Genomic DNA, 17,656 nt, shown 5'->3' with positions numbered 1-17,656 from the left:
AGTCCTTTGAAAAGCAGCAAAAAACAAAGATGAATCAGGCTTGCTTCCATTGATCAACTCGTCCGTGTGGCGTCACCAGAGGGGGGCGCTGTGGGCTTTGTTGCTCCTGGTTGTGATTCAGTAGAAGAATGAGTGTCCTAACAGGAAACTGTGGACTGTGTTCAAAACTGTATACTACATACTACATACTGCATACTGCATACTACATACTACATACTACATACTACATACTACATACTGCATACTACATACTGCATACTACATACTACATACTGCATACTGCATACTACATACTACATACTACATACTGCATACTGCATACTACATACTACATACTACATACTGCATACTGCATACTACATATTCCATACTGCATACTACATACTGCATACTACATACTACATACTGCATACTACATACTGCATACTACATACTGCATACTGCATACTGTATACTACATACTGCATACTACATACTGCATACTGCATACTACATACTGCATACTACATACTGCATACTACATACTGCATACTTCCATACTACATACTACATACTACATACTGTATACTACATACTGCATACTACATACTGCATACTGTATACTACATACTGCATACTTCCATACTACATACTACATACTACATACTGCATACTACATACTACATACTGCATACTACATACTGCATACTTCCATACTACATACTACATACTACATACTGTATACTACATACTGCATACTACATACTGCATACTGTATACTACATACTGCATACTTCCATACTGCATACTACATACTGCATACTGCATACTACATACTGCATACTACATACTGCATACTACATACTACATACTGCATACTACATACTACATACTACATACTGTATACTGCATACTGCATACTACATACTGTATACTACATACTGCATACTGCATACTACATACTACATACTGCATACTACATACTGCATACTTCCATACTGTATACTGCATACTGCATACTGCATACTACATACTACAAACTACATACTGCATACTACATACTACAAACTGTATACTGCATACTACATACTACATACTGCATACTACATACTACATACTGCATACTACATACTTACATATTCCATACTGCATACTTCCATACTACATACTGCATACTACATACTGTATACTGCATACTACATACTGCATACTACATACTGCATACAGCATACTGCATACTACATACTGCATACTACATACTGCATACTACATACTACATATTACATACTACATATTACATACTGCATACTACATATTGCATACTGCATACTGCATACTGCATACTACATACTGCATACTGCATACAACATACTGCATACTACATACTGCATACTACATACTGTATACTGCATACTACATACTGCATACTTACATACTACATACTGCATACTACATACTGCATACTACATACTGCATACTACATACTTACATATTCCATACTGCATACTTACATACTACATACTGCATACTACATACTGTATACTGCATACTACATACTACATACTTACATATTCCATACTGCATACTTCCATACTGCATACAACATACTGCATACTTACATACTACATACTGCATACTACATACTTACATACTGCATACTACATACTTCATACTACATACTGCATACTTGCATACTACATACTACATACTTACATACTGCATACTACATACTTACATACTGCATACCACATACTGCATACCACATACTGCATACTACATACTTACATACTGCATACTACATACTTACATACTGCATACTACATACTGTATACTGCATACTACATACTGCATACTTACATACTACATACTGCATACTACATACTTACATATTCCATACTGCATACTTCCATACTGCATACAACATACTGCATACTACATACTTACATACTGCATACTACATACTTACATACTGCATACTACATACTGCATACTTCATACTACATACTTACATACTGCATACAACATACTGCATACTACATACTTACATACTGCATACTACATACTTACATACTGCATACTACATACTGCATACTTCATACTACATACTTACATACTGCATACTACATACTCATCGATCAGACAGTATGTAGAGCGTTTACCCTCAATGCATTTCGCTCCTGTCCGAGCCGAAAACCGAATGAGTGTCCTAACAGGAAACTGTGGACTGTGTTCGAAACTGTATACTACATACTACATACTACATACTGCATACTACATACTTACATGTTCCATACTGCATACTTCCATACTGCATACTACATACTACAAACTGTATACTGCATACTACATACTGCATACTACATACTACAAACTGTATACTTCATACTACATGCTGTATACTACATACTGCATACTACCTACTACATACTTACATATTCCATACTGCATACTTCCATACTGCATACTACATACTGCATACTGCATACTACATACTGCATACAGCATACTGCATACTACATACTGCATACTACATACTACATACTGCATATTACATACTGCATACTACATATTACATACTGCATACTACATATTACATACTACATACTGCATAGTACATACTGCATACTACATACTGCATACTACATACTGCATACTGCATACAGTATACTGCATACTACATACTGCATACTTACATACTGCATACTACATACTGCATACTGCATACTACATACTGCATACTACATACTGCATACTTACATACTGCATACTACATACTGCATACTTACATACTACATACTGCATACTACATACTGCATACTACATACTTACATACCACATACTGCATACTACATACTTACATACTGCATACTACATACTGCATACTTCATACTACATACTTACATACTGCATACTACATACTCATCGATCAGACAGTATGCAGAGCGTTTACCCTCAATGCATTTCGCTCCTGCCCGAGCTGAAATCAGCCGGCCTGAAGCTGATTTCTCTTAAGCTCTAAACTCTGTAAACTTTAGCAACATTTGAAACATTTTCAGGTGAGAAAGTAGTCGTTTAGATCCCCAACGTGTTGAAAACCTGACAAAATACCGGCTGTTTACAATTTTGTTCCCACGAATTTGGCGCTACTAAAGCTAGCCGCAGTGAGCAACGCACTTCCTGTTATTTTAACAAAATAAAATACCCGTTGCCTTTTATCATAGGGAAAGCCATTACCATACAATTGGTGCTTTTGTTTTGAAAACAGGAAGTGAACCTACCCTCGTTGTAGCTAGCTTGAAACTGCCGTTTTGACAGGAAATGACAATCGGCGACGTCACGTTACGTTGCATCTTGGGTAGTTTGAGTATGAGTAGTAACCTCATGATGCATACCCAACATTTTGGAGAATCTAGTATGCATCCGGTAACTTAACGCATACTCAAACTCGCATACTAACTCAAAAAGTTTATTTTATATAAAACTTTATATAAAACTTTATCATCTATAATTCAGGACCTCGGTGCGTCGCAGCAGTTAATAATCCTCACACAGATATTTGATAATCCAACAAATGTGTTGAAAGTTTGTGCTCCTCTGAGCAGATTTCACACCCGTTTCCCATATTTAGGTTCCTGGTTAATGTCACTGTTTATACCTGGGCAGGTTAGAGAAAGGTGTTCTCCTTTCAGAGGACTTTTTAACCTTTTTAACCTCGGATCACTCGCAATTATTAAACATTTCTGAGCTAAAGAAATGCACAAAGAAATAATCCCTCCATGTGTGGATGAAAGGAACAACCGTTTGCTTACAAGTTCAACCAATACAATCATTAAAGGCTGAATTCTAAATCACTGGCTGTTTCTGCCGCCTTTGAGTGAACAAAAAGTCAGCGATTTATTCTAAATTCGACCATCCCTGGAGCGCAGTGTGGATGCCGAAAGCATACTTTCCCATTCCACTGTGTTTGTTTGTTCCTAACTTTATGAAAAGAAATGAAAGGGAGAAAGGGAGGATTCTGTAAATGTCAAGAGAAGGGAGAGAGAGATGCAGAGACGGAGTTTCAAACAGGCTTGTAGCGCTTTTTTTACGTGCATGAGTTATAGATGAGATGAAGCCAGAGGAGACTCTGGAAAACATGCACAGGAACAAGGGATGAAAAGAGAAAGAATGAGCTGAATGTTCAGTGAGCAGGTAAAAGTTAAGGCAGGCAGGGAGGGATAAACGGGGAGGAAATCAAAGCAGAGACTGAACTGGTTGGATCAGAATGGAAAACAGGCAGCAGGATGTTAGAGATGTCCTTCAGAATGATGCCCCACGCCGCTGACGCGTGCTGGAGGAAGACAGAGACTTCCCGTCACCTGCCGTGACCGGAGATGTAGCGTAGCAGATTAAAAATGTCCCGCGATTAGATCTGAGCATCAATGAGCCGTCGCAGCGTCAGAGTTCACGCCGACTCTGCCGTCTCCTGCCAGGTTCGTGTTGGCCGAGTCGACCGGCGAGTGTCGCTGATTCCTGTCCAAGTTTGCCGATTAAATTTAATTAATCAAGCAGGTGGAATCTTATGTCAGAGATGAGTTAAAGCCATGGTAATTTAAGACTGGTCTTGTGTCTTGAATCCGTGTAAAATCAGTCGAGAGGAGATGAATCCGTGTAAAATCAGTTAAGATGAATCCGTGTAAAATCCGAGTCCAGTCGAGGCCTCATGGCAGGACAGACGTGTCCAGGCTGAGTCTAATGAAGAGCTAAATCCATGTAAAGATGTTCGTGCATCATGCTTGATAAAAGGTCCAAAAGAAGTAGAAATCAGCAAATGAATGGACAACACACTGAAAACGCCCCCTGTGCACACTGAGAAGCAGTGCGTGATATGTGTTCATTAGAAACAACTGCTTTTAAAGCAGTCTCTGTTTTGAGTCCCGCGGTTTCTCTGTGGCCGAAGAAGATGGAGCCATCATGGCGAGCTCCACTTGATTTACTCTGAAAGGTCAAAGTGAAACAGAAATGAGCTGAATTCAGTCCTGATTTCACTCCATAACGCTGGCGCCTTAAAGCGTGAAATGAGCTGAATTCAGTCCTGATGTCACTCCATAACGCCGGCGCCTTAAAGCGTGAAATGAGTTGAATTCAGTCCTGATTTCACTCCAGAACGCCGGCGCCTTAAAGCGTGAAATGAGTTGAATTCAGTCCTGATATCACTCCAGAACGCCGGCGCCTTAAAGCATGAAATGAGTTGAATTCAGTCCTGATTTCACTCCATAACGCCGGCGCCTTAAAGCGTGAAATGAGCTGAATTCAGTCCTGATATCACTCCAGAACGCCGGCGCCTTAAAGCGTGAAATGAGTTGAATTCAGTCCTGATATCACTCCAGAACGCCGGCGCCTTAAAGCATGAAATGAGTTGAATTCAGTCCTGATATCACTCCAGAACGCCGGCGCCTTAAAGCATGAAATGAGTTGAATTCAGTCCTGATTTCACTCCAGAACGCCGGCGCCTTAAAGCGTAAAATGTTGAGTTTCTGGACTGTTGCGTCTGAGTCGGTGTGAGCTCATTGTGGGCTTTAGTCTGTTTTCATATCTCATCTGAATGCCTTTTATCACTTGTGCAAAGTGCTTCCCGTTGTTGATTTTGAAGGCTGCTCCACAGATAAACAGCCTTGTGTGTCAAGGCCCTGAAACCTACCACAGACTCATGAGCGGCGTCCCTGGAGAAATAAAAAGGTTTAACAGTGAGCAGCTGAACTATATACGTTTCTGTTGCTGTTTGCTTTGAGCTTCAGGCGACTGACTTTGTGAAAACTGATAAACCTCCAAAGAGTTCCCAGTAAAAGGCAATAGAGAGAAATGAAAGCAGATTAAAGGCGAGAAGTTTTTATTCCTTCTCAAAGTTTCCCCTGGATGAGAAGAGTTTGGCCTAATTTGAGTTTCTCTGGACTGAACACCCTCCTCCTCAGCCTGTTGAGAGCAGGCGGCGACATTGTGGCTTCACCTCTGCTCTGATGATGCAGCTGAATTTGAGTCTTTCTGGCTTTTCATCTTCTCACTTCTCCTCCGGCTGCCGGGTTGCCACAGAAACGATTACTTTGCTCTCCGTTTGCGTGTATAAGTAGCAGGCAAATTGGTTTTATTTCTTTTCATCTTTACATGTTAAAGCAACAGAATGAACTCTCTGAACCAATCTTTGTCTCCATCCCTGCATATATAAATATATATATATATATGTATTTACTCGCTTATATTTGGTGCATCACTGCCTCGCTTTGGTGGCGAGTTAGCAGATTTGTTGTAGTTTTAGAGTAAAACAGCTGCTTTGTAGTTTGTAGTTCACCATTGATGGTGTAAAACCCAAAATACTTCCAAACATCACTTCTCATAGTGTTGATGTCAGGATTTTCGTCTAACGTTGGCTTTGCTCATTAGTTTAATCCATTTCCGTCGATTACGGTTTATTATTAGTTTATTTTACGTTGGCGTTTTTCTTTTAGTTCCCCTTAGTGTGAAAGTTCCTCATTTAACGAGACAATTTTCATTTCAAAAGTACCTCACCCCTTACTCCGCCTCCTTTACTAAGCCCCGCCCCCTCTGATAAGCCCCGCCCACTCACATCCACCCTGCTGGACGGATGAAGCCAGCTTCTGGTGGAAATGTTCTGCTGTCAGCTGCACTGAGGAGCATGCATCTTCCATCCAGCAGCAGCCTCAGAGTTTATCCAATGGGCTCTGATATCTTCTATCTGAGGCTAATGTTCCAGCAGAGTTAGCTAAAGACTGTGGATAAACTCTATCTGAGGCTAATGTTCCAGCAGAGTTAGCTAAAGACTGTGGATAAACTCTATCTGAGGTTAATGTTCCAGCAGAGTTGGCTAAAGACTGTGGATAAACTCTATCTGAGGCTAATGTTCCAGCAGAGTTAGCTAAAGACTGTGCATAAACTCTATCTGAGACTAATGTTCCAGCAGAGTTGGCTAAAGACTGTGGATGTGCACCAGCCACTTTTCATCGACACATTTGGGACCATTATCTGGACATTAGGATAAGCAAAATAAAGTATGATTATCAGACATTACCGCTGCACCGAACGTAACAGGACATCAAGGACTGGATCCACAATGAATACCTTTACGTTGGCCAAACTCTAGTTAAAGTCGGTCACCAAGGAACCAAGCAAATACAGTAAAACAAGGCAAAACTGCAGATTGGTGCTTCTGTGAAATACACCCATCTGAAACACCAAATATCAGTTAGGGAAAGGTCAGGGAAAGTTTGCTCTCCACCAAAGTCTGAAAGGTCCCGGACAAGCCCCCATTTGTTTTACGACTCGCCTCTGGACACAGAATCTAGATTCTGCATAGAATGTCCATTTTGAGGAGTCTATGCGAGCAGAAGCATGGTGTACTGCAGCAGAAGAAGAGCAGCATCTTCCGACGGGTTTTATGTCCACACCTCCAGACGTAAACCAGCCGTAAACCGAGGCAGACGCTACACCCAAACACTGCAACTGCCGGATCAGTGACGATGCAGTGAGACATAGCTGACTGTTCGCCGGCCTGGCAGGTTGATGTTTACGCTTTAAAAATAAACTATTAAAGAAAAAGGAACTCAGTGGAAATGTCAACACTCCATTTATGAAAAGTCTTATGAGCAAGTTTAAGTTGGGAGGGTAAAGATTGTTGCATTTCAGCTTTTATACGATTCACAACAACGTGTGAAATAAATACTTTGGCGAGGGGTAACCGGACAGACGGTTTATTATGTTTGTGCAGCCTGCTGCTCTGTTCTGTCAGGATCATTTGCTCTCTTTATTATCTACCTGAACACCTCTCTTCCCCCAGCTTCCCTTCTCCCTTATCTCCACCCTCCTCCATCAGCTTGAGTTTGACGGCGTGGTGACGTCCGCGGCCCTCAATCTTTCTCCCTCTCAGAGGAAAAACTCATTTTGTGTGTCTGAGCCGCTCTGTTGGCCACCTCCATGTTTCCATTCCTCACTTCATTTCCTTCCTCCCACTTTCAGTGGCTCCTTAACTTCCATTTTCGCTGTCTCCTGCTGTTCAGAGGAGCATTTCTTTTATAACTACACACCGACATGACGGGTTCTCACTGAAATAAGCAACTTCTTCCACTGCTGCACCTTCAGTTCAAGACGTGTACAGTACAACATCCAGATTATTTATGGGGATTTTACTGAAAACGTTATAGCATAAAACAGAAGTCCTTCCATCTGTTGAAACTATTAAACTTTGAGGATACAAAGGCCAGGGGCGCCGAAAAGGGGGGTGAAAGGAGAAGGATTCTAGGGGCCCATGATTAAGAGGGGCCCAGAAAGGCCCTAATAAAATTATAATACTAACAAAAAATAACATGACACTAAGTTATTAACTAACTTATAATAACAAATATATTTTATTTACAATTTACTGGTAACAATAACTTTATTTGTTTTGGAAACATTACAATTATGTTTTGTATTTTTCAGGTAGCCTAAGTATCAGTGTTGCAGCAAATAAATGAATTCCATTGGATTCCTTGTGCTCAGTGTTTACCTACCTCAACTGTCATGTTTTTCTTTTTTCACAAATATGGGAACGAATGTCAGAAATACCATTAAAATGCATAGTTTTATGTAAAATAGCATCACAAATTTTCGCCGACCTCCTGGCCGGCTGTTTGGGGGCCCAGTAAAAATTATTTTCATGGGGCCCAAAATCCCTAGCAGCGCCCCTGACAAAGGCACACTGAAGAAAGTTGCTAACTTGCTAAAGGGGTTGCTAACAAAGATGTAATAAACGTTAGTTTTATATATCTAGTATACATGCATATAAAAACTGGGCCAAAATGCAGAAGCATTTGTGTTGAAATATAAATAAAATCTATCTGCTTTCATAAGAATTAAGAGAGTAAGTAGCAGCTGCTGCTGCCCATCGACCTGGGAAGGGTTATAAGGCCGTTTCGAAACTATCTGGAGTCCATCGTTCTACAGAGAGAAAGATTATTCACAGGTGGAAAACATTCAGGACAGCTGTCAATCTGCCCAGGAGTGGACGTCCCAGCAAGGTCACCCCAAGGTCAGAAACCCAAGAGCTACATCTCAGACTCTGCAGGCCTCAGTTAGCATGCTAAAGGTTAAAGGTCACCCCAAGGTCAGAAACCCAAGAGCTACATCTCAGACTCTGCAGGCCTCAGTTAGCATGCTAAAGGTTAAAGGTCACCCCAAGGTCAGAAACCCAAGAGCTACATCTCAGACTCTGCGGGCCTCAGTTAGCATGCTAAAGGTTAAAGGTCACCCCAAGGTCAGAAACCCAAGAGCTACATCTCAGACTCTGCAGGCCTCAGTTAGCATGCTAAAGGTTAAAGGTCACCCCAAGGTCAGAAACCCAAGAGCTACATCTCAGACTCTGCAGGCCTCAGTTAGCATGCTAAAGGTTAAAGGTCACCCCAAGGTCAGAAACCCAAGAGCTACATCTCAGACTCTGCAGGCCTCAGTTAGCATGCTAAAGGTTAAAGGTCACCCCAAGGTCAGAAACCCAAGAGCTACATCTCAGACTCTGCAGGCCTCAGTTAGCATGCTAAAGGTTAAAGGTCACCCCAAGGTCAGAAACCCAAGAGCTACATCTCAGACTCTGCAGGCCTCAGTTAGCATGTTAAAGGTTAAAGGTCACCCCAAGGTCAGAAACCCAAGAGCTACATCTCAGACTCTGCAGGCCTCAGTTAGCATGTTAAAGGTTAAAGGTCACCCCAAGGTCAGAAACCCAAGAGCTACATCTCAGACTCTGCAGGCCTCAGTTAGCATGTTAAAGGTTAAAGGTCACCCCAAGGTCAGAAACCCAAGAGCTACATCTCAGACTCTGCGGGCCTCAGTTAGCATGTTAAAGGTTAAAGGTCATGACAGCACAGTTAGAAACAGACTGAACAGGTATGGCTTGTGTGGAAGGGCTGCAGGAGAAAGCCTCTTCTCTCTAAAAAGAACATGGCAGCACAGCTTAGGTTTGCAAAGCTGCATCTGAACAAACCACAAGACTTCTGGAACAATGTCCTTTGGACAGAGCAGACCAAAGTGGAGATGTTTGCTCATAATGCCCAGCAGCTCGTTTGGAGCATATTTTCCAGTAAAAATGACCCTGAACACTGTGGCTGCCCACATGTGAGTTCTAATGAATCCTGGAAAAGTAACTTTTCATAATGAGGATGATGTTTTGAGTTGGTTTAACATGCTTTGACTGCAGAGGCGCCGTCAGACGAGCAGCTGCTGCATGCGGCGCCCGTCCTCCTCGTGTCTCCTGAGTGCAGCGGTGTGATTTTAATCTTTACCTCCTGCCTGGTGGGAGTCGGACTGAAGGTCAGTCAGTCACGACTCAGCAGTGACAGGTGTGTGTTGGTGGTTTCTGCACCTGTGCTGCTGAGCAGCTGGATCTGATGTACGAGTTTAGCTCTGCAGAGGCTTCACAAGGCTTCCGTGTGCAGTGCAGCCCTTCCATCTTATCTCAGGTTTCACTTTCAGGGACTCTTTTCTGTTTCTGGAGCAGTGTTTAACCTACATCGGGTCCACCAGTTGGCACATTTGAGAATTTAAAAACTAGGGCTGGGCAACGATTAAAATGTTTAATCTAATTAATCACATGATTTCCCTGATTAATCACGATTAATCTCATTTGTACGCAAAATCTCAAAAATGAATTCAAAAGTAGCGTATAGCTTTTAGCATTTAGCTTTATTTTAAATGTGCTGCCATATGAATGAAAGTGCCATAACATTTGTTGTGCAAACACACTTTTAACATCAGCATCTTTCTGTAGTTTTTATGTAGAAGCCTCGCTCCACTGTCTGTTTCCTTGAATGACTTGCTGCTATCAGTTGTGTGTTTTGCCTTTAAGTGATATTTTAGACTGGAACTACTACGCTGAGAAGACAATTCAACTTGGCAGAGTTTACAGTTCTGTCGACTCCGCCGTCTGGAAGAACTTTAACATGAAAATGGCCGAGTAAAAGTTCCGTACCCTTCTCCATGTTTGGTGGATCCGCCGATTACTTTCTTTTCCTGTTCCACAGCAGACAGCAACAGACTTTTACAAAATAAAAGCCTGTGAGCAACAGACTTTTACAGAATAAAAGCCTGTGAGCGACAGACTTTTACGATAATAAAATAAATAAAAAAACAGGGGGGGTCCGTGGTGTAGTGGGCTGAGCAGGCGCCCCATGTACAGAGGCTATAGTCCTCGCTGCAGCTGCATCGGACGGCCCTGTGCTGCGTGTTGTTCCCCCTCTCTCTGCCCCCTGCGTCCTGTCTCTCTGGACTCTGAACTTTCCTATCCATTAAAGGCACAAAAGCCCCAAAAAATTATATTTAAAAACAAAGAACAAAAAACTGCGTTAATGCGCGATAAAATAACTATCGACGTTAAATAACGAGCGAGTTAACGCGATAATAACGAGTTAACTCGCCCAGCCCTAATTAGAAAAAAAAGGGTTTTTTCTCTCTCTCTCTCTCTCTCTCTCTCTCTCTCTCTCTCTCTCTCTCTCTCTCTCTCAAACAACAAAGCAAGGCTGCTCAATTTCTCCATTGATAAAATAATTTCACAACTCTACAACATAAAAATTCATAAATATCATGTAGAATATAGCATATACTTTGTTGTCTACAGTAGTAGATCAACCCTCATCTTACTTTGAAGCTCCCAGATCAAGGAAGTGACGTCGACGCAGCTTTAGCAGCAGAGAAGCTATCAGGCTTGTGTTGATAATAATAAACTCCTGGACTATTTTCAAACTTCCAAATGCATCGTTTGGTGAGTACAGACCATATTTGTACTACTGTAGAAGTTTGGTGTCATGGCATGTGATTTTAGTGTGGTAATTTTGGAGATACGGACCAGGATCCATTAACCCTTGTACGAAGCTATTCGGGATAACTCAGTAACTCAGCTGATGTTCAGCCAATATCGAAAAAACTGCGGGTGGGCTACTTGGCTGGATGTCACGGTTCAAATGACCCCAGGGTGAATCTACTCCGGAGTATCGCTTTAAGTTAGGCCTTAAGTTAACTCCTAGTCAGCTTCTCTTTGTTAGGAGCCACAGCCGCAACAATTTACATGAGAGCCGAGCCTCCTGTCTGCTGATTGGTCCAGAGAGCCACCCGCCTCACCTCACCTCCACCCCTCCCTCTTACACCACGCTGCAGCCAATCAGGACGTCACACACTCCCAGGAGGGGGCAGAGAAAGTGAAACAGGAGTTTCGTGCGTATTCGAAGGGCTGAATGGTCTGACGACAGAGTAGTGGATGAGCTGGGTGGTGTTGTGGTGGCAGAGGGATGGGTGGAGGGACGGCGCCCCCTGGTGGTGATGCTGTGAGACTGTGACTGAAGGGATAGTTGAGTTAAAGTCTGAGATGTAAAGAAAAGAAAGAGAAAGAAAGAATAATAATAGATAAAAATAATATATAATAAAAAATAATATAATATTAAAAAAGAATAATAAAAAATAATAATATACAATAAAAATAATATATAATAAAAAATTAAATAATAATATAATATTAAAAAAGAATAATAATCAATTTTTCTATTCAAACAACAAACATCCCATTAATAACAAAATAACAGGACTCAAGATATATGTACAAATATCTGTCTCAACTAAAGACAGATAACAAGACAAATCACCCTAATACAAAACATCAAACATGCCACCACCCATGTGGCCCAGACACTCTAAAATAAATAAACAAATAAACAACAATAATACAATAAAAATAAAAATAAATACATGGATTTTTTTTTTTTTTTAAAAGGGTCTGCAGGCTGCAGTTGAACCCGATCAGCTGATCCGACCCACATGTTTTTGTTTCCCTCTGAGGCTCCGCCCCCCAGCACAGCTGTAATCCCACTTATTTATAATTTAGGATTCAGAGAAGCTCGCCGCCGCTGATGTTCAGCCTTTAAACCGTGTCACAGCGTCCCAGCTGCAGCCCGCTGCGTGTCCTGAACCGTGCACGTGCACACGTGCGCGCGGGTCGCACTCGGCCGTGTTTTCCTGCTGAAAAAAGGCAGAAATCGATGTTGAACTGCGGCCCACGCACACGGCGCAGCTGTCCACACTCCAGCATAATTGGCTCTTCTGTTTGACAACAGAGTTCAGCTCAGTGTTGACTCAACAAGGCCCTCCGGGCCCCGAACGCACGGCCTGCAGCGCCCCCTGCAGGCTGAAGGAGGACTTCATCAGATTTTATGCAGCTGATGAGGAGGAGTTTACAGACGTTTATAATTTGAGCAGAAGAAGTGGATAATTTGTGCATTTTTCTTGTCTTACTTTATATTTTATGAGTCTCAGTCTGAATAATGACTTTTATGGGCCGAAGGAAGCCGAGTTTCTGTGTTTTTAAGCCTTTAAAGGACCGCCGGCTGTTTTCTACACTCAGTACACAAGAAGAAGAAGAAGAAGAAGTCAGAGAGCTCAGCAACTGTCTTTCTTCAAGTTTAGTCAAACTTTTGGATTAAAAAAGACGAGTTTCTTCAATGAATTTGAACAGATTGATGTTGCATCATATCCAGCAGCTGAGCCTCGTCTTCTCTCTGAGTCGAGTTTGCACGTAAGCGCGATCAGTACGGTGATTTCAGCAGAAAGAGAAGAAGTGACAGACTTCAGAAAGGGGGAAACATGCATTTAAAAACTTTCATTCTTACTTTTATGCATTGATCCTCATCTTAGATCCTATTTTTATCACATTCAGATCTTTATTTGAACCTTTATTTAGCTTGAATCCGTTTCTACAGGACATAAGCGGCCCTGCTTGCTGCCTGCTGAAGGGTTTAAAACCTGTTTTTAAAACCTGTTGGCGTTTGTGTGCAGGTGTCCATCGGCAGGATGTACGAGGCCCAGAAGACGGTGGTGGAGTAACGGCCGCTCGGCCCGGCAGGATGTGACATCACAGATCTGGAGCCCACCACTGCTGTGACATCACCGCCGCCTGCTTCCTGTCGGAGCCCCCGGCTGCTCAGTCTGACCTGCTGAGGGCGTGAGGTGCATCATGGGAGATGTAGGACAGGGTGAAGCTGCACAGGAGCTGGAGTTTAGTCTTTGATTTCTGTTAAAGGATGCACCGATCAGCTGATCAATAACTCTGATTTCCAGTTTCATTCAGTCTATCGACCTCTCTGTTAGTTCACCAGCAGCCGTCCAATCTGACGTCTCCAGATGTTTAGAGTATTGTTCCCAGTTTTTAACGTTCACGGTGATCAGATGGGTTTGTGTTTTTTAGAGAGATTTCAGCGCCACCTCCTGGAAGTCGTGTTTAAAAGCGTTAGTTTGGCTTCCAGGTTCAGCTGATGGAGTCTGCAGCAGAAACAGATGTTCAAACGTCTCCTTTTACTCCCCCTTCAGTCTCCGTCTGCTTTAATGTGGGGCCTACATTACCCACGATGCAGCGGGGCTGATGGAAAGCTTCCTCCAAATCTTCGGTTTCTGTCATCACTGAGACCAAAAGAGTCATTTTCTTCTTGGTTTTGAGTTTCTTTTCCTCGTTTTGAATTGAATTGGACTCACTTTGACTGAGACCGTGACAGTGAACCAAACATCTGGAGGTTTCTGTGAGTCCCGCTGGACCTGAGAGACGTTTGATAAAACTTTAAAACAACACGAGAGTTGCTGTGAGAGCAGATTGGGACAGTGTGGGCGTGAATAACCACCCAACCATTGCCGGTGTTGACTTTGTCTTTATTGAATCAAATCAAGTCCGACTCATCGCCACCATTAAAAAAAAAAAACACAAACCCTGACTGTGCAGCAGATCCATCCACCGATGGATTCATCATGGACGATAGACGCTATAAACTGTGAACTTTCAGAGCCCTTAAGAGCCAGTAACTGATCGGTGCATCCCTGATTCCTACTTTACTTTATTTCTATTTTTCTGTCGTAACGCACAATTAATCAAAATGGGAGGTTATCTCAAGCCTAAGAAACGAGGATAACGATGCCAGATCCCACAAACCAAAATAAATCTGAATTAAGAGCTTTCATCGATCGGTTTTCTGATCAGTCTGTGGCTGTGAAGTTAAACTTTTCTTGTTTGCAGCAGAGACGTCACTGTGGAGGACTTTTAGCGTTTGATCAGGCTCCACCCCCTCCCTCTCTGCTGTGCTTCAGCTTCCAAAGCCCCTCCCCCCCGCTGAGGAGCCTCCGCCCATTCACGTTGCTGCGTCCTGCTTTGAAGCTGTTATGTTTGATTGGATGAAGAACAACATTAAAACACTGAAAGTTCTGTGTGTTCCTGAAATTATTCCTCCGACCAGATGCTGGAATGAGACTCTTAGTCACACTTTTACATTTTTGGTGAATCAGTTACAGTCTTTAACTCTATCTTAAAGCATCTGCAGTTATAACCGTCTTAACCCGCTAATCTGTTGTTTATCATTTGGATTAAAAGCTTTTTTTGGTCTTTTTATTGTTTTTGACGAGTCTGTGGAAAGACGTGCGTGTTTGAAACTAAACGTTTGGGTTTGAATGGTGGATACTCAATCCCAACATGTGATTGGCTAGAATTGTTGTTTGACTTTACCACTGGATCCCGTCCCTCTGTTTTACAGGATAAGGGCTCTTTTTCTGAGTGGGATGAAGGTGTTGTCACCAAAATGGCCACCAAGGCCTTGGTTAGGGGGGTACACAGGGGTAAAGATGTAGTCCACCGTTCCACGACTTGGACAAAACCCGCTCTATTCCTCCTGAATCACAGATTCCTGAGGTGAACTCTCCCAGGGAGGCCGAGTCGTGTGATTCCCCCTGATGGTTGGAGCATGTCTTCACCGCTCAGGTCTGCCAGGAAGACCTTCAACATCTCATCCCTGCTCACCAGGAAGCTTTTACACTGGGAAAAATGCCCCTCCAAAAATAAGTAAAAAAACAACAAATAAAAGACGTTTTTGCTTGAAATAAGCAAAACAAATATGCCAAGATGTGATATTTAGGACTTTTGAGATGACCTTGAAATTAGCTTCAAATGTAAAAAAAAAAAACTTGTTTCATGTGATATGTGACTCAAAACAATTTGTTTTCAAGACTTTTTCATTTAACAAGATATTCCAGATGTATTGTCTTCAAACAAGTCCCTATATCTGGCTGAAATGGTGCTTGTAGGGCAGTTGTGTCTGATATTAAGTGTAATGAGATACTCAATGAGAAAAATATACTTGGTAAGATTTTGATTTTTTTTTCCAGTGAACCTTCGAATGAGGGCAGCAGTTACTCTGCTCTAAGGTGTTTAAAGTTCCGTCAGAAGTCAGAATATGTCCTACGACTCATGTAATATCTCATCAATGGGTCTTTATCAGGATATCAAGCATCTAAATCTGGTAAAATGCCCCTCTAAAGTAAGAAAAAACAACAAATACGAGACGTTTTTTCTTGAAATAAGCAAAAAAATCTGCCAATGGAACTAGTGAAAATCGGCTTGTCAAGATTTCCTGAAATAAAATGTGATATTTAGGACTTTTGAGATAAAAGTGAACTTGAAATTAGCTTAAAAACCTCTTCAAATGTAAAAAAAAGCTTGTTTCATATGATATGTGACTCAAAACAATTTGTTTTCAAGACTTTTTCATTTAACAAGATATTCCAGATGTATTGTATTAAAACAAGTCCCTATATCTGGCTGAAATGGTGCTTGTTAGGCAGTTGTGTCTTATATTAAGTGTAATGAGATATTTGGACTAGAAATGAGACAAATATACTCTGTAAGACTTTGATTTTTTCCAGTGTAGCTGCTTTAGTGACGGTGCGCCCCAGATTCTTCAGATTCGGGGATTAAGGAGACCGGTTCCGCGGTATCGGACGGCAGTTCTCCTGACAGAAAGTCCTTTTTCCCGGTGTCGCAGAATGGTGTCCTCCCACATCTGAGTTTGTTCCTGTCAGCTGCCTCAGGGCGATCCCCGGGACAACCAAGCCCGGGAGGCCTTCCCCACCAGTATCTGAGTAATCCATCCAGTCTGATCTCACTGGTTTTCTGACCTTGCCGTTGGAACACGGTCAGCTGACGCATCATTCCCAGCTCCGAGCTCGGACTTCCACCTGTGTGCGGCGGTCTGAGGTCAGAGGAGCGTTCGGTGGAGGAGGTTGAAGGTGAAGCGGGTGACTGACCCGCAGGTACCGCCGGCTGCTATTTAAAGACCCGTCTGTTGGTTTAAGGCGGAGCGGATCAGCCCGGTTACGCACACGGATACACAAAGGCACACTGCAAAAAATAGGAGTCTTCAAACAAGATAAAAAACACTAAAACTAAGGGAAAAGGTACTCAAAACAAGTGAAAACATCTGTCCATGCAGCAAGATAATTTGACTTGGCAAGATTTCTTAAATTAAGATTGTAGGAGTCTTGTTTCTAGATTTAACAAAGGCAGTTTTGTGAACAAACATTTGTCATATGCTTAAAATCCAAGGAATAAAGTGTGTTTTCAGATATATTCTGTGTGACTCTTGAATCAAGCATGTTGAGTTTGTTATTCAATCTTAAAACAAGATTTACTTTGATGAGACTTTGGAGGAGAAACGTAACACATCTTATTTTAAGTGTTAATTGTCTCATTTTATGATGTAAGATTTTTATAAGAAGATGATTAACTCTGTTTATTTAGTAACTTTATAAAATCTTAATTTTCTGTTCAAACCAACAACACGTTTTAACTGAATGTCAGAATTTT

General features: G+C 41.9%; 1 protein-coding gene across 1 annotated transcript in view; it reads left to right on the top strand.

Annotated features, from left to right (window-relative positions):
* Window positions 1–15,226, top strand: part of lyrm4b (LYR motif containing 4) — a 42,874-nt gene extending 27,648 nt beyond the window's left edge. Inside the window, exon 3 of the mRNA XM_075452098.1 lies at window positions 13,816–15,226. Within this exon, the coding sequence (XP_075308213.1) occupies window positions 13,816–13,863 (48 nt within the window). The 3' untranslated portion in view covers window positions 13,864–15,226. The remainder of the gene's footprint in view (window positions 1–13,815) is intronic.
* Window positions 15,227–17,656: the final 2,430 nt, after the last annotated feature.

The sequence above is a fragment of the Odontesthes bonariensis genome, chromosome 20 (assembly GCF_027942865.1).
Source record: "Odontesthes bonariensis isolate fOdoBon6 chromosome 20, fOdoBon6.hap1, whole genome shotgun sequence".
Classification (NCBI taxonomy): Eukaryota; Metazoa; Chordata; class Actinopteri; order Atheriniformes; family Atherinopsidae; genus Odontesthes; species Odontesthes bonariensis.
The sequence above is the reverse complement of the archived record's forward strand: the minus strand, read 5'-3'. Positions and strand labels throughout refer to the sequence as shown.